Here is a 25,697-nt window from a genome sequence, read left to right on the forward strand (position 1 = left end):
GTTCAGTGCTTGTTTTCATACATACCAACAAGACTAGTCTTCTGTCCATATCCTGAAAGCAAAGCTGGCTGTGTTAAAGGCAGGGCTAGAGAAAGAACACCCAGTGAGTTGCAAAGCCAACAGACTGAAGCGATTCACAAGGTGCTGGGGCAGGCTCTTGGCTCTGAGGATCTCTGGATCAGAAGGTTTACAGGAAGTCTCTCAAGTGGAAGGGCAGTGTTGAAAGACAGACATTAGGAAACCAAAGATACGGATTGTATTACACCTCTTTATGTTTTCAGCCTCTGTAAGAACACGAAAAATCACATCTGAAACTTGGAGACACATCTGGAGCCAGATGCATTTCCTCCAGAGCAGAGAAAAATCTGAGGGAGTTAAAGACCCAAAGAACACTGTCCACTGAAGAAGCTTCAGGAGAATTAGTCAAAACATGACCCAAGGACCACAGAAAGCAAGGGCAGTCCTCTTAGCAGACAGAGCAAGAAAGCAAGTGGTCCAGGAAGGTCACTATATCCTGAAAGAAAATTAACAAAAATATTAATTAAGAAAAGATTGATGCATTAGGGCTTAGGAACTCCTCTACAAGCAGGGCCAAGAGGCCATCGACAAAACTACTTCATCTTGACCAAGGACTGTTTAGAATGCTGCAATACTGTAAAATGCCGTGCCTGGTGCATCACATTTTAGGCACAAAGAGCGTTGAAGCATCTAGAATGCTCTACAATTAAGGCTAAAAAGATTTTAATGATACCAGGTAAGCACATTGACTTGGAGAATGAAGAGACACTATACTTGGAACACTAACCTCAAACCTTGCTCTCTATTCTGTCAACTTGATTTTTAGCCTATATAACATTATTTTAACAGCTGTCAGTGTAATATTGTAAATACACTTAGGAGTATATATGTTATTGATCCCTTAGAGGTTAAATGTAGCCATTAATGCAGTGGATGGTAGTGACAGGATGCATTTGTTAGGAAGGATTATACACACGCTGTGCCAGGACACATCACCCAACACCATTTTGTGTGCATTGTGCAAATTCATGATAACAGGGTGAGGGGACTGCAGAAAAATCAATCTTGGACAGAATTTAGTGGAAACTGTAGATTCCATTGCAGAATCTGGGTTTTCTCATCCCAGCTACTCTATGTATTTTTAAGATTTAAAACACTGTAGAAATTAAACATTAGCTGTCAAAAATTTTACTGCAGGATTAAATATCCTCTGCCACTTAAAAAATCTTATTTTGTTTTAAGCCAACCACATAATCACTATTGTCTAAACTGACAGCTACTGGCAATGGCAAAGCTCATCACCTGCAAGCTCCCTTGCCACTGTTCTTTTGGGAAAACTATCTTAAGACAAACAGATGTTTCTGCTGTTTTAAACCAACAGGAAATGGACTGACTTTCTCCCTTTTCCTTTCCTAGAAACAGATACTAGCAAAGAAAAATCTTAGCACAGCTGTACTCAACACTTTTCTTGTAACAATATGTCTGTGTGGGAGGCAGGCAACTAGTGGGAGCAAACAGGCCAAGGGAAGTGAAATGTAGCATGCAGAAGATGAACACAGAGAATTAATTTGAAAGCCTGTGACTGGATTATTACACCATAATGCCAACACACTAGCAGGGGAAATAAAAGGGTGATGTACAAGGCTTTGCTTTAAGATATGATCTGAATCCTACCTCAACTGGTAATGTACACAACTGAATTAGGTATCAGCTGGCAATCTCAGTCCCTTACAAGTAAATAGATGTCCAAATCATCAGAAAGCTTCTTTAGTACAAACAGACTGCAGGTTTAGTGGCCAAGTTGTAGCCTTATCTTTAAGGAAATGTCTTTAGGACAGACCTGAAGAGTAAATTAACCTGATGAAATGCAGAATTCATGCTTTGTGCAGATAAACCAAACACTTAATTTTCACTGCTGGCAAACTGGCATCCTTTACTCGTACTAGATTTACATAACAAAGGAAAATTGCCATTGAAGCTATGGCATTAGAGCCTCAATTATTATAGAAGAGGAAAACTTGAAGAAAATTATGAGACAAAGCCTTGCAGAAAACCTGGTTTTAATTGATTTGTGCTGGAATTATGACATTTTAAAGTAATGAAAAGCTTCAGAATAGAAAAAGGCAACTTTGTTTGAGAATGCTTTTGCTGAGAAATTCTTGCACAAATTCATGCTGCCATCTAATGGTCTAAATCAGCTCTTTCCAGCTGAATAACTAAATCTGAACAATCACTTCCATTATTCTTTGGACTATTCTTTATTTCCCTCAGTTTTAATCCATTGAAATTGATATCTGTTGTTCAGAATTAAATAATAGCATATTTAAGGAGACATAGCCTATTTTAAACGAACTTCGAATTTCTATTTCCAAGCAGTTTTTAATATTTCTTCCAAGTTTTTTTTCCCAAACTACTGGGAGGAGTGTGAGGAATGCAGGGAGGAGTTTTTGCAAAGTCAGTCAGTAAATATTTTTATCATCACCTCTCTCAATCCTTAAAATACAAATTTTAACAACAGAATTTTGCAACATTGAATGGAAATACAGGCAAAGCACCTCTGACTCTGGCTTTTTTTGGGGAATAATGTTGTACCCTGTGGCTAAGGTCTGAAGCTGACAACTGTAGCAAAGTAAAAATCCCTGTGGCACCCCACACTGCTCCCCCATAAACCAAGAGATTTGTTTGCTGTGATCAGTTCAACACAGCAAGCTTCAGGAGTGAGGGTTCACTTCATGTGGGAAGCAAGGGCACTGCTCTCCACAGCCAAACAGCTTCTTGCAGCAAAATAGTACTTTATTCAATCAAAAGCAATTCAGTGCTTGCATGCCTGCCTCTCCTCAAAACTGCTGTTACCCAGATATGTCCCTAAAGAGTTTGTTCTTTTAATACTTTTCTCTCCCACTTCTCTCTGGGGAGAGATTTTTGTCTTTTTTTCAGTCCTTCCACTGTGACAGTCGAATTACTCCCACTATAGCACTCATAAAATTATTGCAAATCAACATTCTTGGCATTATTTCTCAGAGCAGGATTCAGCTCTAGATTCAGATGCCTAAATTTAGGTATTTAGTAATGTGTAGAAACTAAGTTGCTATAAAAGTGAAGCTCTGGAGAGATCCATACAAAACACAGACAACCTAGCTTAAGGCACGACAAACAGCATTCTGGACTAGGAATTGTTCTGCCTATCCTTCCACTGGTTGTAAGGGGAGACTGAGACTTTCTAATGCACAGGGAGAGACTATTTGAAAGGCATCTGAGCTTGGATCCAAATCCCACCAGCACCCTAAAGAACTGCACCTAGCTGCCTGAACACAAGCACACAGTACAACTTGAGATGCAGTCATGTACCTAAAACATCCACATGATGTGACACAGGACTGACCCATGAAACAGACAAGTTTCTCACAAATAGCTGGAGTCCTAGTGGATTATATGAAACCCTACGATGACTGAACATCACTTTTAGGGATTCTGTCAATTGCCTAAACTTAGCTGCGCAGGGCCATTTGAAATGCTCTAGGGTATCTGACCTTCCTGACCTTCTGCCTGACCTTCCGCTGCCAGCCTAGTAAAGGTCTCCTCTAGGTCTTCTGCTAAATCCATTGGTACCATGTGGATGTCTCACACACCCTGCCATGTCTCAAGCGGCACTAGAGACCTATGTTTAGGCAACTTAGTGTCCCACATCTGCCACAGCATATTTGCTTGGGAAAAAAAATCTGCTTTACACACAGCTGTGCATAAAATCCTCCTCTGTTGCAGCAAGCCCCAACATAAAACCTCAATAATGGGAATTCAGCAACAGATATTAGGTTAATCGTGTGCCTAGAGTAACAAAAAGACTGCCTGGACTAATCTGAAAACTATATTTTCCAGGCTGCTGGCTGATCTAATCAATAAGAGATTGAAGTCTTTCAAATCCAACTGCCTTTTATATTATGCACTGGAATATTTGTGCCTCAAACAGATGAGGCTCTCCATGCAGTGAGCTGTCTTTTGCTAGAAGGTAAACAGGGTGCTCAAGCAGCACAGGAGAACATCTAAAGGTCATGAAAATTTCAGACCTCATTCTCTTTCTGTAAATTAGATAACTGGGTTTTATAAATGTAGGTGTAGTTTTGGAGATGGTAATATCAATAGATTTTTACATTGTCTCCTGCATTGCAACCCACACACTTCAAATTTGGCTTCTACAGCTGTTCTTCTGGCTAGATTTTCTTTTTTTTCCCCCCTCATAGGACTAAGTAACTTTCGTGAAACAAAGGAAGCTGGGTGAGGATTTAGACTGCATTACTAAGCACTCATGTCAAGTAACACTCCCCTCAAATCTTTTCCCTTTGATGCACATATTAAATCTTTAGGTCAGCATTCATAAAAGAAACAAACTTTTCATTTTATTCCATTCTTTCACCACACAATCTTTTATTAATATGACTTGACAATTTTAGCAATTTATCCAATAATCACACAGTCTACTCTGTCTTTGATCATTAGATTGGATAACATGTTAGTCCACTATGAAGCTAGCAGCTGCAGATGTAGTTGGCCAAAGACCAGCCCTCAAGCTTTCTTTTATTATTCCTCATTTTTAAAGTGCTTGTTCAGTATTTAGGCACTGGTCCACAGGGCTGATATACATCACTTCAGGAGCAGAGAAGTCTACAGTTCCATGCAGCAACTGAGAACCCAGCAGGGCAGCAGGCTACCTGGCAGGTAGGAACTACATTCCCAGGTAGGGTGATAGCCTGTGCTTTGTGACCAGGCAGAGTAGCTGGCTCCACAAGAGGCAAGGATATGCTGTTGCTTTATTTTTCTGAGTTTGGTCTTGCAAATGGCACTGTAAAGAAGCACTAATTAACATCAAAGAAAAATGTACTCAGAATGGTGGAGCTATGAAAAAAGAGAAGAAGGGGAATGGTTTGTGCACTCCCCCATGCTCCGAGGAGAGAGGGGATAGTCCTCTCTTTAGTCTGCAGTACACAACATATATGCAGGAAGAAGCAACCCTACACAAGACCAAGATGAAGGCTCAGTGAGGCTCAGTGCAGCAGAAACTGTCCAAGTGCACAGAAGCTGTAGTTTATCCTAGGGACACCACCACTTTGCGTGACACGCTTGCAGAGCTATCACACCATCCAAATTCCTTAAAACCAAGCAAGAAACTGCTTTAATTACTTTATTTTCGTTCTTTAGCTTGTCATTGTTTTGTATTCCCTTTGTTCCTATATTTCACAAGTGGTTTTAATTTTGAAACCTCTTTTTTTATATATATAGATTTATCAAGCTCTCTAAATTGCGGTGAAACACATATTAAGGAATTTTATATATTAAGAAAACAACTTCTGAATTCTACCAAAACACAAGGTTTGGGTTTTATGATCTCTTCAACATTACTTTCCAAACTAAAACATCAAAAGCTGCTGTTCACTTTCTAGTGGTTTTATTTCTTGGCTGAAAACTCTTCATTTAGGAAGTCTGTCAGATATAATTTTTTCTGTCACTTTCAGACATTCTATAATTGAAAGTACTGCAGGACAATTAAACTTCAGGAATGACTCTCTTCAATTCTAACTGAAGAAAAAAATAAAACTAGCATTCAATGGTAACAAGGCAAGTTGGACAACCCTGTAGTCAGAATTGATACCTTATTTTATTGTTTAACTGCTCTCATTTAAACAGCCATGTTTTTAATTCTTTTTTACATGGCTTAAGCCAACTGCATTTTAGCCAGAGATGTGTGGGAGTATGGGTTCTAGCACTGGCTACAGCTATGAAAGTAAGCACATGTTTTGTCCTCAGCTCTGCCAATAGTTTTCAAACCTGACCCGCTGTCTCAAGACTTGGGCTGTGCTGAGTAGCGTGCCAGTTCTCCTGACTCATGCCAAATGCTCTGCTGACAAACACGCAAGCTACATCAGTTAGCAACCCAGCCCTGAAAGCATCAGCACATCCTTAAACAGAGTCAGCCTGGAAAACTCTTAGATTAAAGAAACCATAAAAAATTAAATCTTCACCATTTTTAGCTTTTCTGTAATATATAGTGTTTGAACTGGAAGGTCTTAATGTGCTTTTGTTGCAAAATTGCTTGAAATTCCAACCTGTGAGATTTTAAATTGGTTGTATATAACTGGTAAATTTTGAGTGCCAAAAGAGTATTTTCCTCTATTACAATCTCTGTTAGGAACACAGAAACCTTTGTTAAATAAGAAGTTGTTTAACATGGCTGGATTCAGGGTTGACAACTTTTTTAAAAGCTCTGTCTTATCAGAGGCCATCAAGCTTTCTTTTACCAAACTTGCATGGATTTTACTTCAATAAAGAAAATCCAGAGAAGACTTCAAGTTGTTATCTACACTGTGAAATAAATGAACTGTAGTATACAGATACCCAAGCTACCTGAGACCTTAGCTGGTAACTTCACATGATTCAGCTCAGCCTCACACAGACTTCACCAGCCTGTCACAATATGCAGTATAATGGCAATGACCCAATGCTGTTAACAAGTTAGCCAGTACTGCATTCACTGTCTTGAGTGAAGAGTCAGCATGAAAGCATTCATACCTCATCCAGCTCCCAGCTGGACTGTTTTATCTACTTAGCTACCCTAAGAGGGGGCACTGACTTGCCTTGCACCTCCTAACTTAGCCCAGGAAGAGACTAACAAGGCTAAGACCTTAACACAGCGTTAAAAACTGCCTTAAATGTCTTGCTTTCTGCCATGCTGAGTTTAGCATGTACAAAGCTCTATAAACAGCCAGTATCCAACACCAACCCTGGTGCAGCACTATCAGCGCTGTGAGCAACAGGTAGCTAGAGCATGTCCTGATAAAAACCACAGAATTACTATGGGAAAGTGTTACTGAGAGCATTTGTCGCATTGAAGAGAACACCTGTGGAAGGATGCTCATTTGGGACATCTCATCACTTGCCTTCCATGCTGACTGCTAGGAAAACTTTCCCCTTTTCCCTTTTTCCTCTCATTTGCTGTCCCTTTCCCTATGAAAGTAGCTATCACCATCACTATAAATTTATGCCATCAGCTGCAGACCTGGCAAATGGATGTTGGCCCCTTACAAACCTGCTTCAACATCTTCTGTGCAACATACTGTCCATATAAATATGCTCCACAGCATGTGAGAGACTAGTCCTTCACACACTTAAATCAACCTAAGTTGCCCTTGCATACCAAATACACCCTGCCCCTCTCTGGTGAAGGCACAAGCTCCTGTGTGACTAGAAAAGAAGATGTCTAAGTACAGTTGTAAGTTGAAGAGTAACTTCTGCTTTCCTCTCCCCCCCAAAACTGATTCATTTCCAACCAGCTCAACTTCCAGTGCTGGAGGCAGGAAATATTCAGGGACACAAAGGCTAGGGACAAATGAAGGAGGAGGAATCATTGCCACTTTGACATAAGTCATCTTAGCCTGACAGGGAATCTAGCCATCAACTTTGCATACGAATTGCAACTCTCAGATCACGTTTCCATGAGATACTGAAAAGGATCTTTTGTGCCACTTGAAACACTAGACTTCACTGGTACAGAGATATACCCTAGAATGAATTTAGTAATCTATTTTTTCCTCAAGACATTAATCTTGCCAGTATCAGATTTTCCCTAATGCAATCTCCTAATCTTCCTCTGTTTCTTCACCTATTTGAAAAGCACATTTCTTTAAACAGAGATCATTAAGGGGAATGCAGACACATTATAAAAGACAAAGCTTCCAATTTATGTAACATATTATGTATCTTTTTTAATAACAGAAAATAATCTACAGTCAGAAACTAATGAAAATGAAAAAAAAAACCCTTCATGCAGCATATTATCTACATTAATTCTCAAATCTTGTTTTTAACTGTCTGTATAGTCTGCATTTACTTGGGTACTTCAACAGGACTTCTATTCCATAACCCAGTTCTCAAAAATCAGCAAATGAATGCTAAATACAATGTGGCAGTAGAAGAAAATAAATGTACCATATCATACCACAGGAGCATAATACAGTGCTGCATCATATGCTTCATATTTCAGACTTCACTGGCTATTATAAACAATCCAGACTGTGTCTCCAGGCTTGCCTGTGGCGAGGGTGAGTAGGAGGTGCCAAGCAATGCTGACTGGAAGAGGTGCAGGATCGTGCCCATCACAGCCAGTGCCCACAGTGCAGCCAGGCTGAGCCATGTGGGCTGTGCTGAGCTGCAGGGCCCATGCCCAGCAGAGCTCTCAGGAGGGGGCTGTGCTGCTCAGATCCCCTGGCCACAGAACAGACTTGTGGCAAGAGATGGGCCCTTGGGCAGCTCCCCCTCGGTACCACCTGTGTGGCCCTGTCTTTATCTGACAGCACAGCACAAATTTTCACATGACCATCATTCCTGACTATTACTGACAGGGTTGTCTCCTTGTAAGCAAATCCTCTAAGAGTGTGAATGGCCAAGAGGGGTTAATCTCTGCTAAGGCTGAGGTTTGCATGCTGTGGTGCCCATGGGGAACAGATCTGGTCAACGTCACACTATTCAGGGCCCAAGGCAGCTGAAGGTATGGAAGATTATCTGCAATATTTGCTTCTTTAACCAGCAGGTCTAACAAACAGCATTTAAATGATGCCTTACAAAGTCTAAGTGCCTTTCTTATTGTGATCATAAAAGGCCAGCACCTCCCTATGCAAAACAAGGCAATGAACAATCATTTCTAACACAGCAGTCCATCAACAGCACTATACAGATCATTTTTCTGCTTCCTCTTTCCTCTGGCATCCATGTGTACACATGGCATGTGCACAGCAGACAGGTATGTCCAGTCATTTACTACTTAGTGTTAGTTATTATCAATTTGCTAACCACAGTTGTATCAGCTATTCTGCATGAGTAACTTCACTCAAATGAGCACAATGAAAAAGCAAGCACAGATTGAGGCCTTCGGTCCCACCCATCGTGTTTGTTTTGCGATCAGAAAAATCAAGTGGCCTTGGCTACCTAATGTGCCCAGAAAAATAACCTTCATGTATCATTTTACCCTAACACCAAAACATGGCTCTCATGAAAGAAAGTTTTCAAAGGAGCAAACTTATAAATTGAGCTAGACACACTAATCATTTTCTATGAAAAGAAATATTAAGAGTTAGCAACTGCTGAGTGTTTTGACCTCCTATTTCCACCAAAACCTTTCCATAATTAAATTCAGATTCCAGAATTCCAGATTTCATGCCTTTAACTAGCTTTCATTTTTTCCAGTATAGCATTATATCTGCTAGTCAAGCTAATCTCTCTATAAAACCAATTCAAATAAATGAAGGATTTCTAAATATTAACTAAACTCATTTCAAGCACCATAATTAGCTTTTTAAACCATGATGGATGTAAGCAGAGACACAGGTCAGCAGTGACTAGAAATATAAGACAAGTGATACAAAAACCAGGCACTGTTCCACAGAATAATTAAAGGGTTTCTTCCAGGTTATTTTGGGGTTTTTTTTGTCTTCTATAATTCTAGGTATTGCTGTTATAAAACAACACAACCCACCAGCCAAGCAAATTTAAAAAAACAACAAAAAATCCAAGTCAGAATGAAGTGTTAAAACCCTACACGCCCCAAATTATCATAATTTTAAAGAAATAAAATAAAATAGAATTAAATAAATTGAAATATTTTCCTTAGACAATTCTGAAATGCTGCTTTTTTTTAAACTCCTTAATTTTTCAACATTGCAATAAATTCAATTTCTAATGAAGAGTAATTTTGAACCAAAACACTCCTTCAGAGTTCATACCCTCAAGACATTTGACAATTATGAGATGCATAAAAATGAACATGAAATCCATCAAGCTTTATTAAAAAGGTAACATTTTTCACTCATAAAACATGTGATTAGAACTTTCTGACCTGTTTTTGTTTGGTCTTTTTTCACATTACAGATCATATTTTGTCTCTTGGAGCTTCAAAAGACCTGATCTAATACAGTTCCTCTGGGACCAAATAAGGAAAAATTAAGAGAAAACCTATCTCAGAGACAGAAGTTTTTCAGATTACAAATTGACATAGTTCTAAATATAGGTTTTTGAACTGTGAAATAAAGGATTTTTCCTAACTAAACATTGAGGATTAAGGAACTGAGATAGCTAACCAAGAAGAACGGCTAAAAAACCAGAAACCTGAGAATGGTTTCAAGACAGTTATCAAAATGCAGTCCTTCCAATTTTATATTCAATTTCTACGAAAAGATTGCTTAATTTTTGATGCCACAGATTCTAATCATATGACATGACAGCAAAGAAAAGCAAAACGTTTGTCTGAAGTTAATGCTCTGCCTCCTCACTACCATGGCTGTTTAATGTGCTTTTTAATGCACACAAAAAATAAAAGCAGTTTTACACATCTCTCTTTTTTGTGATGAGATTAGGGCACCTGTCTCTTTTAGGAGGTCGTTATGCATGTTTCTAAATAAGACTGCAGACTCTCCTTAAGAAAATTTTTAGTTTTCTTTTACTCTGAAATAACCTAGAAACCTTATGAAGATTTAGGACATAAGGATAAAAAAAAAAAATAAATAACAGAAAGAGTACAAACCTCTGATTGTACATGCCCCGGAAATTATAATTTGCTCTGTAATTGGGGATTGGTTTTGGATCTAACGGCCTGTAGATGGCAGGCTCTCCTCTTTTCATTGCCAGACCATTCAGCTCCACAGTTGGTGTTATACTGCCTGCAGAAAAAACCACTGTAAGTAAGGTGCTTAAACCAGAAATACGGAAAAACACACAAGCAGGACTGAGCTGCAAAGGGAGACATACACCATATTTTTTTTACTCTTAAACAAAAAAGATGCAACTAAAAAGACATTTCAGTTTCTTTAAAAGATGGGAATATAGATGCCAAGTTATTCACAAGCAATGAGAAAGAACATCTTAAAATCTCTCTCAGTGAATTCTCTATGCAGTTTCAGTGGATTAACCTTCACATATGAATGAGAAAGTCAGTGTAATAAACAAGCTGGTTATTCATCTTTCCAAAGTACTTATAATACATTATGAAACTTTCTGAAAGAACTGTAAAGATAATAGAATAATGTCTTTCTGCTGAATACCATTAAATAAAACCACAAATAGAGCAAAGAGTCAGTGAAACAAGCATGAAGTAAGAGGCATTACTGCAGTCATTCAGGAATCTCAGAATAAGTTAGAAAAGATGCTTTATTTGCAAGACTTGAAAACTGAAGACTATGTCTAAGAACTAATGGTCTCATAACTAATGGAGTCATCTAACAGACTGAGCATACAGCTCCTGGAAATCAGTGCAACTACAGCCATCTACTGGTGACAGAATGCAAAAATAGAAGGCAGCCAGTACTTGCCCACTTGCATGGTTTCTAAAATGCCAAAAAAGCTACATCCAACTTCTTTCTTTTTTCTTAGATAAAATGTTCAGCTACAGTAATCCCCACTTACACTGTTGTAAGAGAATCCTAAATGAGCTAAATGTGCATCCCAATAAAAAGGAGTTAATATATTCTGAAAATATTTTCATGTGAGATTCAAATAAATTTACCCTTTAAAAAGCTATGATTAATTTTCCAGTCTGACACTGAAGCTTTATACGCCAAATGACGAAAATGTTTATGCAACACTTACTCAAAAACTTATACCAACAACAATTCAATGTAATTTCCAGAGCAAGACATTATTATGAATTCAATTTTTTTTTTAAAAATACAAAATGTCATTTTGATGAGACTATACCTGTGCATATACAATGCACCTTTGTTGGAGCAAAATTACAGTGCTAAGTGATAAATTTTTTAATTAATTATCTTAAAGCCTACTCCTCTTGTTATCAGATTTTCCCTCTCAGAATATGCTCGAAGCTAAAAAAATCTAGAAAGTCAGTAATACCTTACAATATCAAGAACCAAACTCAGGATCACTTTTCACAGAGGTTTGAGCCTGCTGCTCTGTAAGCAGCCAAAGTCACAGTGATTGTGAAGGAAGCAGGGCAAAACCAGTGTCCTGGGTCTGGATTGGAAACACACGGATCTCCAAAGGAGCAAGAGAACACTACTACACCACTCTCAAACAATCCTTCATGACTAATGCTCAGGATAATACTCACAAGTTCTAAAGGAAATTTAGTCCTGCTTTTCTCTTTCCAACATAGAGAAGATAAACTGCAAAATGACTTCATTTTAAGAAAGTGGCTGAAGAATACATTTTTAAAAGAGGGAGAGGGGCAGATGGAAATTATAGGGGGAAAAAGGAAAAAAAGAAAAGAGGTGGAGGGAAAGGATTGTTTAAAAATAAAAATGAGAAAATATTCTAGCACTTGATTTCCTTTACATTAGTCTGAAATGAAGTTATGATTTTTTTTTCTTTATTGATCAAGACAGAATAGATCATTGAGCATGGGCATGAGATGTACCTCAGAAGGTTTTGCATGCACTGAAAGCAACTTGTGGGTAACAGCTCAAAATGAAGGCTGCAAGACACCAGTATACATTCTTTCTATTACTGAATCAAGTTTCTAAAGCCACCTGAAAGCTTTTTGAAAGCACAGGTTGCTCTGAAGGAAAACCCAGCAAGCAGGAAATTACCTGTCAAAGTTCTCATGCCAATTCACAGCCTTTTGTTTATGCCAGAGATGCAATTTCACAAGATTGGACTGGATAAAATTTCCAGCTTCGTTGGAAAGTTAGCTAAAGTAATGCTTTGGGAAATGTGTTTTAGTTAATTCAGTCTGGTTTTCTCCTGTCTGCCTACTGTTGATCACATACCATCACTTAGCACACATCTAAGCATTACCTAATTAATATATTCCCTTACAGTTCAACCATTTTAGATATGTGCATTAAAAAATTCTTTCATGAAAGAGGTTCTGCATTACCCAACCATACTATAGCTATGATGATTTTCATCTTAGAAATTTAAGTATCCTGTTAAAATTACTTATTTAGTGCTACAATATGCTGACACTTCAACAAGATCTAACACTCAGAGGAAAATGTCATACCTGGATTATTGTTTACATTGTTTTTGGGTGGTCTAGGTGTTGGTTTGGGAAGGGTGGTTTCATTCAATGCTTTGCTAGCAGCAGCATGTTGGGCCTTTTTAATACTGCTTCCTTCAGCTTCCCATGTCTGTTCTCCAAGAGTCAGCTGCACTGTGAACATCTTCAAAGACAAAGAACAGGTAAACACTGGCAAGATTATCACTGTGGATTAGAACAATCTGTATAAAAGCTTCCAGGGCAGAAGAGAAACCGTGCTTTCTTTTCATTGTATTCAACTCCCAGATAACACATCAGATTCTTCCAGAGATCAGTGAGACCTTATCAGTGAGCAACATTTGGCCTTTCAAATCACAAAGTAAAATAGTGTAATGGCAATGTCAATTATCAAAGAACAGAATAACATTTAAACCAAGTAAGAATAACTTCAAACTGATCCTCTGCTCTTGGAAGACTATGTACAGGTCAGCTGTGAACACATTTCTTCTTATATTTGAGTATGTTTAGTCACTTTACTTGTAGAAAACAAATACTAAACATGCTACTGAGATAAAAAACAATTTTGTAATGATTATGAATGAATATAAATGACTACACACTTCTCAAGGCAGCAGAGAATTTGGCCCAGATACTTTTACAGAATGAATTAATTTCTCATACTTTTACAGAATGAATTAATTTCTCACATGCCCAGATTTCTAAAAATAATGCGTTTTGTTAGGGAAGAGTCACAACTCAAGCATGTTCAAAAAGATAAAGTAAGAAGCAAAAGAATTATTATCTTTTCTAAAGAAACTGCAGTTCTTAATGTAAAATTTATAGTGAGGACAGGAACTGTAAACATCCAGAGTTCAGAAATGGACTAACTGATAAAAACCATATATTTCAAATTCTGTGATAGAGGGCTATTTCTAGTATCCATGCTGTGCAAATTGTGCCAATAAAACTCAGTGCATGTTTAAGATATTAGATAGAGTCTATCTTCAGTATGATACATAAATGTTCTGTTTAAATTTGAGCATCTGAGAACAAGGGGAGAAAAGCTAGGAACTCAATATATTTGCAATATAATCCCTAGATAAAAGGCACACACACAGTAAACTAAGATTCACCTACCTCAGAAAACAGACTAACTTACTTGAGTCAAAGAAAAAAAGACCTACATATTAGTATGAGAAGTATATAAAGTAAAATTTTTATTTTGACAGCTCTTTAATTTTTTCACTTATTTAAACTTGCTAGATTCAGGACCAGGTTTTTCAAGATTAAGATGGTGGGCAGCCTTTAAATCTGCCTCTACATACACATTTTTTTAGCAAGTACTTGCAAACACGCATTTGAACACAAGTATGTATCTGTCTCCCAACTCAGCCCTCTGCACATGCACACACTGCATTCAAACTGAATGCTATAAATACATACTGGTGTCTTAATTACAGCCTTGAGTTTTAGCCTACTGTAATTTTCAGAAGCACAATGCAAGTCCCTGTATCACAGCTCTTATTGCCATGTTGTTTTTGCCACAGCAGTCACAACAATTTCTTCATGGAAGAAAGAGAGAAATAGTCTCTTAATTTTACACTCTGTCAAACCCTACCCCATCTGAAAGCTAAGATGGGTATTAGAGCTAAATACCCGTAATTATATAAATTACCTACAAACATACATCCTTATTACTAAAAAAAGTTGAAATTTGATTTCTGGATCTGAAGTTTATATATTTTATATTTTGCAAGAAAGTATCAGTACAGAATTTTTATAGGAGGAGGAAAATCCCAAATTTAAATGAAAATATGATTAATAATGGCCTCTTATCTACCTATCTATTGCTTAGAGCAATAAATGGGAACTCCAGATGATAAAGGGCTTGCTCAGTAAATTTCTGCCAGTGAGAGCACCTTCTCACTTAACACATCTGCCAAAAAAACTCCTGCAAAAACACACACATAGAAGTAGGTTTACTCCTTTATTAAAGGAATAAACCTGCCTAAATCCAAACTCTGGAACAGACAATAGAGCATTCAAGTACTGTAATACCAGAGCTAACAGTTCTGCTATTGACTGAGAGACATTTCTTACCCAAGGAAATTTCTATTCCTTATACCCAACATAATTTACCTGATGTCCAGCGAGCAGAAATGCAAAGGCCACCACGCTTGGGCTTGTTTCCACTCTGCTGTGCTTGTAAGGTCAGTCTCTCTAAGCTCTGACAACTCTTTACTCCTCACTTCTTCTGTGTAAAACCTCCTCTCCTCCTTCCTAGTTTTTGAAGTGCTACATCCCTTACCCTTTCCCTCTTTTCTGTACCACCATCCACTTTCTTTTGACACTGTTCCTTTTAAATTTGTGTCCTGAAATGACACTGACATGGAAGGACAGAAGACATGATCAATCTGACTTATGTACTCCAAAATCATTTATGGTAACAAAGACTTTCTGATTTTTCTTATGATGAAGAATCCACCTGGAGGGCAGACTCCTAAAAACCCTAACTGCACTTTTAGGAAGAGCCACTTCTCTCCCAACTGCACTGTTTCTAGTTTTCCATTTTTCCCCGATTGTCTAAACTTATTTTCCAGAGACAACTAGAAAAAAGAGTATAAAAATTTACTGGCATTTGTGGTCACAACAAAGACAGCTGTCTTGTAGAGCATATCTGAAAATTGTGAAAACCATTAGTGGTCAAGAACAGAGTATGTGTAGGAGCAAAGCAATATGAGAAGCTCCTTGAATGGCAAAGAGCAACAGCAGCACTACATCCTTCAGGTCATGCTTCCCAAGACAGATTTAGGTCTGTTTCACATATTCTGTCAAGTATATCACCATATTACTAGCAAGATGTGATACTAAATTGCTAAGAGAGTCAGAAGAAATTCTATCTCTTTCTTCGCTTTTCATAGGTCAAAACCTGCATAATCTTATTAATATGACCCTTGTTCTTCATTCATTTATCTTTTTTTTATCTCACTACACAGATCAAAATTAGACTTAATATCCTTCTGAGTCTATGGAGAACATAACTGGCTTTTTACTACCATGAGCACAACTAAAAGAACGAGGTAAATTGAAAAACGGAAAAATTAAGAAATTCATTGAAAATCTGGATTTCACAAGTGCAGGTAATGCACACTTAAGTCATTTCACTAATATCAGTTCCTTTAAAAGTAATAATGAATATATCATAGAATCAATAAAGTTGATTAGACCTCTAAGATTAGCAAGTCCAAACTTTGACCAAATACCACCACACCACACAAACCATAGTACCAAGTGCCATGTCCAGTCATTTCTTGAAAACTTCCAGGGATGCCTATTCCATCACCTCCCTGTGCAGTCCAGACCAATGCTTAACCACCTCCTCGGTCAAAAAATTTTTCAGCATGTCCAAACTGAACCTCCCCTGACACATTCTGAGGTTATGTCCCCTTATCCTGTTGCAAATTGCTCGGGAGAAGGGTGGTCCCTTCCATCTGTGAACAATTTCTTATCCTAATAAAATTTTAGGCATAATATGAATGTCATGTAACTCAAACCTCCTTACTGCTGAGAAATGTAAACGGTCAAAACCACACCGCAACCAAAGCAATTATTTTTTCACAGAAATGGGGAAAAAAAGGTAACACTATAAACACAATAGTGAGAAGTTACATAAAGCCCAACAAATTTAATATGCAACCTAAAACCAACGAGCCAGTGTACCCTGTGGTGCCTAACGCCTCCAGGAAGAGGAAGAGCTCTTCAATTTCCATTTGCAACAAAGGATGCTAAAAGCAGCCCCACACCTGCTGACATCATTTCCACAACTGTAACACGTTCAGCATCGCCAGCCAGAGCTGAAGGTCAGTGATTTGCATCTGTTCTGCACTAGCTGACAACACAGCATGCAACAGAGGAACAAGGGGCAAGGGCAGACATAGCCCATGAGGAGCTGAAACTCTTACTAATCTACACCCTGGCCCTGCTGCCTCATGTGATTTGGCCACTCCAGAAATACTACGTACAAAGCAGCTACTAATTACACCAGTGTCTCACTCAGACTTTTTCTAGGATTTTTTTCCTCCCCCAATTTGCTCCTACGTAGGGAGGAAATTCAAAATTATATCCAAAAATTACCATTACCGTGAGGATGTTCCTCTGTATTGCCCATCATCTGAAAGCATTCTAATTTTTACTTATTAAATTGGACATCCACCCATGAAGTTGCCAGAATTAGCTGTCAAATCACTAGAAACTTCTATACTATAATCACATTAGGAGTTTTAGTATAACCCTACATTGTAAAGTTATAGAACAGTAATAAAGTTTGTGCCCTAGAATGCAAGACTCAAATATAGACTATCAACTTAATGGACAAAGAATTGCATCAATAAGCACTTTCAAAAATGTCACAAATTTGTCATCACCTGCATTACCATGAAACAAATGCAGAGGTAGTTATCTGAGGCATGCTGACTGCTGAGAAATATTCATGCAGCCTAAAAAGCAAATGCCCCAGAAAGATTAAGGAAGGGTAGTGACACCCTGCAAAGACCTTCAAGAGGTCTATATAAAGACCAGCAAATGTAAATTCAAAGATGAGAGACAAAGTAAAGTACAAAATGATCTACAGGGCTTTGGTAACAGAAATACAGGCATACTTTCTGGAAGTGTGGTCTAAAAGAGCAGCAAAGTAAAGAACAGGAAGAAAGCCCTTACACTAGAAATGTAGCTGGGTTTGACAAGCACATTTGCCCAAACCATGATATTATCTGTTCAGCATGTAAGGTATGGCTCATCACCTGGAACTGTGACCTTACCTTGGCATGAGCAGGCCCTCTTTCATTCAGAAGCTTATACTGGGGTTGAATTCTATTGAAACGGGCTAACTCATTTACCAGACACATTGGAGTTTTCTCTTTGGGGTTTGCCATGTTATCTTGGAGAGGAGCTGTAAATAAAGAGTCTGTAAAGTTTTTGTGGAGAAATGTACTCTTCACAACTTCACAAAGCTTTGCAAAAGCAGCATGCTTAAAAAAGGAAATACTTTGGCTAAAACACAACTTTTGCATATATGCTAAATACAAATTTAAATACCATTTATATATTAATCACATGAAACTATGTAGTTCCCAATAACAATTTTGATTACATGCAATTAAAAAAGCCCCAAAACTACTTCTTTCCAAAATGCCTATATGAAAGATGCCAGTGCAGGACAGCATATGCATATTCTATATTTTCTGTGTCACCAAAGTTTACTGTCAGGAGTATACTGGTTCCTGGTGTTGACTACTCTTTCAGAATGGTTTTTCCACTCTTTGAAGCAGAAGTGGGTAGCATAAGAGTTATGAGACAAATACAGTAGATGAAACCCTGAGGTCCCCACTTGTTTCTGCCAGCTTCTCCCAGAGTTTTAGACATTTGTCACAATACTGAAGTCACTCTCAGAACACTCACACCCCCTTTAAGGATTTAGTTCTGCTTTCTTTAGACTGTTTCACTTTCTGTGGGGTTTTTGCAATTTATTTGTATTTATCCCTAACACACACACATTGTTATTTCTGGCTTAAATTGTTAGGACAACACTTCTGCATTTTACACCCAGTTCAGCATAGAAACTACAGCGTTTATTAGGCCACAAAGGAAACACCAAATACTGCCAAGCATTCAGAAGACATTCTGTTCTAGGGAAGAGAAATAAACTTGGAGACCTTCCTGCCCCACTAAAACTTCTCTATAAAAGATACACTGAGAATTTGACAAAATAGACATGTTCTTTCCTGAGCTTTTACATCATTGATCAAAACTTCACTCCAAATCTGAGCTCAATAAAGAAATTGAACTTTGTAAACAGCTTATTTAGCCAAAACATTTTTCTATGTGGGTTTTCTGCTTTATTTTAATCCTCTTTAAGACCTAATTATTATTTTTTTAAAGTAACAAGTCATCAAAAAGATTAATTTGAACACCAAAGAAAATATATCTGGACCAACTTACCTGGTGAGTTGATCAAAGACGCAGGATCCACAAGGCTGGCAGTAGGACTGCTACAGCTGGCAGCTGATTCTGAAATTGATCCATTCATTGAGGATGGCAGACTCAGTGTATTTGTAGCTGTAACTGGCAGGGGTAGCACCACAGGGGCCATGGTGGGTCCAGACAGGTTTGCTGTAGTCTGCATTTTAACTTGTGCCATTGCCTGTCACTGCAATAAATACATCATTATCAGCAGAGCACTCTGCATTTTGAATGTCCAATGACTACAGTGCTATTAGCATTCCTTTTTTGCTCCTGGATCTGGGTCACAAAACTGTCCACAAAAATCATGCCTCTGCAAACATTACTCCCAAGTGGATGCACCGAGAAACAGAGCTCCGAGCCAAAGAACATCCCTGGAGAAGACCCCGCACACTTTGGCTCCAGGTTCTGCTTTTCAATGTTGGGGTCACCCTGCCTGAAATACAGCAGGAAGAATTACTCTTCTAGAATCAAATTCTACACAATTATTCTGCAGATGAGGCAAGAACTTGCCAGTATCTTTAAGAGAGGATGACTTTGCAACCAAATGCCACAGCAAACTTGAAATTTTTTGCCATTGTTTCTCCAGTAAAGTGCACTTTAAGTATCAAATAAGGCCACAAGAGAAAATCCCTGATTTTTTTGGCTGGGTACCAAACTAGAAAAGAGGCGGGGGAAAAAAAAAGGAAAAAATACAAACAAACAAGCAAAAAACCCCCACCAATGATGCAAGTTCTTAAAAAAAAAATCGCTGCTTATCCAGTCAACAGGTGGAGTACTTCAAAATCCTTGCATAAATTACTGGCAGAGGTACCAGGATTTCCTAAACTAGCCTTTAACCCAATGGCTAAAGCATTTACCGGGAATATGCCAGGTACTAATTATCTCTTTTCATCTGCCCAAATTAGTTTCTTTATTGCAAATACATGTTCTCAGGCTAGGTCTACGTGCATAAACAAACAAGGGTCAGGGCACCGCTCCATATTACTCACTGAGACTAAGCTCCTTGGCAAAATTTGGGCTACTGGCTGAAAACTCCTGCTGCTGCAAAAGCTATGCAAGAGCAGTTTAGGTGCCTGCAGGCATCCCAGGTAATCCACTCAATTAAGAGAGAAACCAGCCAATGTCAGTCATCTGGGAAAAAGGTTTAGGCTTCTCCTGTGCCATAAGGAGCAGGATGATATATTTTACTCAGCAGCACGGACACAGACTGTATTATTTGGGGTTCATACATGTGAGCTGATCTGCACAGAGCAGATAGAGAGACAAAACCTGTGAGAGCCAACAAGTGGCCTAGGCAACTGGGACCTCTCCCAGCAGCAGCTCTGGTCCTGCTGGCCAAGGCAGAGCAGGGGTTCAGCTCTCATCCATCACAGGCTTACCACTAAGCTCTTTGCCTCTTCTGCCGGGGCAATTCTCTCTCCCTATCAAACAAACAAACAAACAAACAAACAAACCCGTTCAACACCTGAGAAATTTTCTAATGGAGGGCTTATTGAATGAATAACCTATATAAAAAATTTGATTACTATCAGGATTTTTGCACCTCTCCCCCCAGTCCATTAAAATATCTAAGTATCTTTACTCACAGGGACAGAATTGCTGGATTAAGATCCTAAATCACTCATTACACTTTGGAGTACAAGTACTTTAACACAGTTGCACTAGTATAATGAAAATTATAAATCATATTACTGTGACTCTGTGCTTTGGAGAAGAGGTACAGACTGGAATGCCATTTTTATTACTGAGGAAAGGCAGATAACTGATTTAAGTCTCTGGAAAGGCAAAAGTAAAAAAAAATTAAAAACTGAGATGCAATCACCTGCCCTTTTCACAAGTACCTTTGGTAAGATACTAATAGTGACAGATTTAAAATCTGCATATGCAGTTAGCTGAGATAATGTTCAAATACCTCATGTGTTCAAAAAAAGTATACTAAATTAATTCTGTAAAAATCCTACTATCAATTCACAGCAAATGCCATACAATACAGCAGTACTGTTAGAAAGGTCTAACTTAAAGACTGAGAAGGTGTAGAACTATAGAAGTCTTTGGTATACAACGTGTCTGCTTTCGATTTTGAATACATTAGTATAAAAAGAAATTAATTGAAAAAAAGTCTTAATTGTAAACATTAAAGTCAATGATGGCAGAATCAGGCCACAAGTCTTAAACATATTTAAAATGAAACCAATATAACATGCAATACCATCAAATAATTGAAGTTTAAGAAACTCACAGTATTTTCAGCATTTTATCCTACAAACATGAGTATGAGAAAGGCATCACTCATATGGTACTGCATTAACACCTGGTCTTGAGCCCTGCCAGTTGTGAATTACCATTTCAACCACCAGTATTTTAAAAGTTTATTCTTCATGAAAGCAGAACTTACTAATAAACAAATAAAATATTATATTCTACAGTACAGATGTTCTAGAGAGAGAAATTGTGGGAGGGATCCTTTCCTATTAAGGATAAAATAAGAAAAATCAGTTTAAGAATAGTACTGAGGAACTGCAAAAACGAACATGACAAGGTATAGGGGAAAAAAAGGACACTAAAAGTAAAGTATATAGAAAATTCAATTCTGAAATCAGAATTTATCAAAACATATTGAGTGCACGGTTGCTTTTTTTTAAAGCTGCAGAATTCCTACAAGAAACTGTAACTATTTTGCAAATTAACCTGTTTAAGCAAAGATGCCAAGGCAGTAATATAACTGTAGAGACTAACTCTTAAGCAGATGAGATATGGAGATAATAAATTTGTAATCTAAATTTGTAATCTAAATTTGTAATCTAAATCTAATTTGTTCTAAAAATCCACTAGTAGAGAGAGACAACAGAAAGAATACAGTTGATATTGTGATGGCATGTCATTCTCAAACTACCAGGCAGCCAATCTTCAACGTCATGACAAAAGATGTCAAAAACTCTATGTTCCACCTTTTCTTTACATTTTTTACATATATACACCAGTGTTGTACTGTTTAAACAGTACTTCATAAACAGTGAAGCAAAACATTTTGGGGCCTTCCAGCCACAAGCACAAACACAATAAAATACACAGCTACATAAAATATAGGACTTAGGGGAGAGAGATTTCACTAAGCTGGTCAGAGATAAAATGCAGTTATATAATCAAAATATTTTTACATCTTCTATGCAGACATTTTTTAAAAATCTGATATATACAAAAGCGATGGTTCATTTAGGATTAAGACTACAAGAATTAAGATTACAATTAGAAAAGTCCCCACACCCCGTTTAAGGTGGCTACCCAACTGATATCTAGGAAATTCCTACACCCCGGTGTCTCCAAAGAGGCTTCCCTTCAAGTTCAGCAGCGGTTACAGACACCTGCACCTCTCAGAGAAAGCTGGACTGCAAGCTGTGCCTCCCAGCTTTGTGCCTTTACTCAGATACCACACCAAGACACAACAGAAATGGTATTTCCCAATGTTTTAATCACATACATCTATCCAGCCAAAGTCTGCGAGTCACAGCGCTGCCGTGTTTGTAAGGCTGCACTGCAGTGCTTATGGTATCTTATGAGATGCTGCAATGGTTTCTCCTCGTAGTCTCACCCACACAGATGCAGTAGAAATGGAATTGCAAATACATAAAGGGATGCAAATATACTAGAATTGCATTTTACTTCACTTCCCATTTTGAGCACTTACTACATAGGCAACTACACAGGTTTCATTAAACAGTTGGTACTGACTTTCTTATTAAACTATGTGAATTATTATTAAGCTGTGAATTTTCCTGACAAACTAAAAATGACAAAAACAAAACAAACTCACACCAAAATGACAAAACTCCTCACATTTTAAAGTGAAAATATTGTTGTAAAATAGTCCATTCATTTTTTAATATATCAGAAAACACAATGTTGTTGTGAGTTGACCCTGTCTGTACACCAGGTGACCACAAAAGCTGCTCTATGGTTTACCACCTCAGTCGGACAGGGGAGGGAAAATATAATGAAAGACTTGTAGGTCTAGACAGGTGCATGAAAAGATCATTTACCAATTACTGTCACATGCAGAACAAACTCAGCTTGGGGAGATTGACAATAAATTCATTTAATCAAATCAGAGTTGGAAAAGAAGAAATAAAAACTAAATCTTAAGAACACCTTCCTGCTACCCGTTCTTTCTTCTCAGTCTTAACTTCACTCCTGAGTTCTCCATGACCCAGAAGGACGGTGAATGGAGGTTACAGTCAGCTCATCACATGTTCTCTCTGCTACTCCATCCTGCTAAGGGCAAGACTCCTCATATTCTTCCCCTGCTCCAGTGTGGGGTCCTCCACAAATTTCTTCAACATGAGTCCTTCTCACAAGCTGCAGTTCTTGGTGAACTGTTCCAGTGTGGATCCCTTCCGCAGGGTGGCACCCTTCAGGAACAGAATGCTCCAGCAGGGGCCTCCCACAGGGTCACGAGTCACGCCAGTAAATCTGCTCCAGCGTGAACTCCTCTCTCTCTCTCTCCATGGGGCCACAGATCCTGTGGGTCTCCCCCATGGGTGGGGGATCCCTGCTCCACCATGGACCTTCATGGGCTGCAGGGGCATAGGGCTGCCATGTTTCACCATGGGCAGCACCATGGGGCTGCAGAAGTCTCTGCTCTGGTGCCTGGAGCACCTCCTCCCCTTCTCTTCTGCACTGATCTTGTGAGAGCTGTTTCTCTCACATATTCTCCTCTCCCTCTCCCCTCCCTCTCCCTCTCCCTCTCCCCTCGTCTCTTTCTGTTGTGCAGCAACTTTTCCTGCTTCTAAATCTGTTATCCCAGAGACAGTACCAACAACACTGACGGGCTCAGCCTTGGCTGGCAGCAGATTCATCTCAGAGCCAGCTGGCACTGGCTCCATCGGACACAAGTTAATCTTCTGGCAACTTCTCATGGAAGCCACCCCTGTAGCCCCTGTTACCAAAACCTGGCCATGCAAACCCACTGCAAATATTTACTTACATTTACAGATGCAGAATACTTTTAAAATTTGTGACTGTACTTGTATCATGCTCAAAGCACCATGGAGCATAAATAATCAGTTAACACTTCTTCTGATTATTATTACCTTTTGTATTTTTCTGGAATCACTTCATAACCTTAAATCTTGTGACAAAAATATGGACCAAATGCTCTGGTGAAATGATTCTTGGACTATGTCACAGTAATTGAATAAATAAAGACAGATATAGTAGATAAAACACCACAGAAGGCAGAAAGCATAGAAAATGAGTTTTCAAACCAAACAGACTTGTACAATGTGGGAAAATTGAAAAAGTATATTAGAAATAGAAGCTGTAGCACAATCTACAGATAGAGAAACTAATGGCTGGAACAGTCAAAACAGAAGGCTGGACTTCATCTGTGCAGAAAGTGAAAATGCACATATGCAGAGTCACCACACTTTCACAGTATTCTGTCATACAACCCAGAGTACCAAATTTAATCTTTGCACAAGTATGTGATGGTGGCACATACTACATACTTGTGAAGGATTTTACAAATGTAACAACTGAGAGCCAGCCACTTCTGAGCAAGAAAAATTACACGACATATCTTGTATTTTATATAACCAGGAGTTCTGCTTATACTTTCTGATCAGTGTACCTTTTTCACAACAGTATTACATTAATGATCCCAGATCCTTTTCTACAGAACTGCTACCCAGCAAGCTCTGGGCTGTGCTCTCTTTGTGAATCTGTTTCCTAGCTAATGAGACTTTGTTCTTGTCTTCCTTGAATTTTCTTATTGAAAAACCCAACAAAACAGGAAAAAAAGAAAAAGACAATAATTTATTTTTTTCAAGATCACACTGAATTTTAATTCTAATTCCAAAATGTTTACAAGTCTTCTCTAAGCCTGCTTTATAGCATCTCCAATTTAATAAGTGTACTGTTTCATCCACATCATTAATGAAGACATTGAAAGATACAGGAACAGCAATCCAATAGACTGGGGGCAGTGTCTAAGTAGGCAGCAAGCATCTCAAGGGTTTTTTTCAGACCAACCCCATTTTGGTTAGAAGCTTGTTAATGTGATTCTTCTGTGAAAGTCCCAAGTCACAGAAAAATAGTTAACAGCTTCCTAACTCAGAAGGGTTTGGTTTTAGCCTTAGCTTTAAAATTCCATTAAATGCTCTGTTCTTCTTCTATTCTTCTGATATTAATTCATCCATTCAGTTACACAAAAGCATACAAAACTGTCTAAAGGTAAAACATATTTCTGGTGTGCCATATCTCACATTTATGGCAAATATTTATACTTTGTGGACATTATTATAAAAAGTACTAAAGAAGTTCAAGCCTTATGCAATTTTTTTTTTTACTGGGTTATATCTAGCAGCTTATTTGGGGTTGACAAAAACCACACAGCTCTGGATTACCTTCAGAGCGCCTAATTAAAACTTTTGTCTTCTAATATCAAGTAATTAGATGGCCACACAGTAGCAGTTTAGCAAGAGTATGACTTTAAGCAACAATCAGCAGATGATTATCCAGACTTATTTGCAAAATTTATCTTATTTAGACATTTTACAAAGCAGAAAATAAAACACTAGGCATGAAATTGCACAGGGTTTCTCTGGTTTTTAAAATATATATATATTTTTTTCTATATTACTGCTGCTCCCCCCTGTTTGTTCTTCCCATTTGCTCCTCCATCAATTTC

General features: G+C 38.2%; 2 protein-coding genes across 8 annotated transcripts in view; both read right to left on the minus strand.

The window, feature by feature from the left end:
* Positions 1–19,187, minus strand: part of STAU2 (staufen double-stranded RNA binding protein 2) — a 151,482-nt gene extending 132,295 nt beyond the window's left edge. For 5 of the 7 annotated variants that reach the window (XM_059862298.1, XM_059862263.1, XM_059862289.1 and 2 more), the window contains exons 1-4: positions 18,989–19,187; positions 17,809–17,954; positions 13,016–13,175; positions 10,583–10,718 (exon numbers count right to left, since the gene is read on the minus strand). In XM_059862298.1, the coding sequence (XP_059718281.1) occupies positions 10,583–10,718; positions 13,016–13,175; positions 17,809–17,954; positions 18,989–19,187 (641 nt within the window). The remainder of the gene's footprint in view (positions 1–10,582; positions 10,719–13,015; positions 13,176–17,808; positions 17,955–18,988) is intronic. The other 2 variants (XM_059862308.1, XM_059862272.1) reach the window with 1 other exon arrangement.
* The window catches only part of UBE2W (ubiquitin conjugating enzyme E2 W), a 65,087-nt gene continuing 58,449 nt past the window's right edge, over positions 19,060–25,697 (minus strand). The window contains exon 6 of the mRNA XM_059862356.1: positions 19,060–19,196. Coding sequence (XP_059718339.1) covers positions 19,174–19,196 — 23 coding nt within the window. The 3' untranslated portion in view covers positions 19,060–19,173. The remainder of the gene's footprint in view (positions 19,197–25,697) is intronic.

This window comes from Haemorhous mexicanus, chromosome 1, assembly GCF_027477595.1.
Source record: "Haemorhous mexicanus isolate bHaeMex1 chromosome 1, bHaeMex1.pri, whole genome shotgun sequence".
In the NCBI taxonomy this organism is placed as follows: Eukaryota; Metazoa; Chordata; class Aves; order Passeriformes; family Fringillidae; genus Haemorhous; species Haemorhous mexicanus.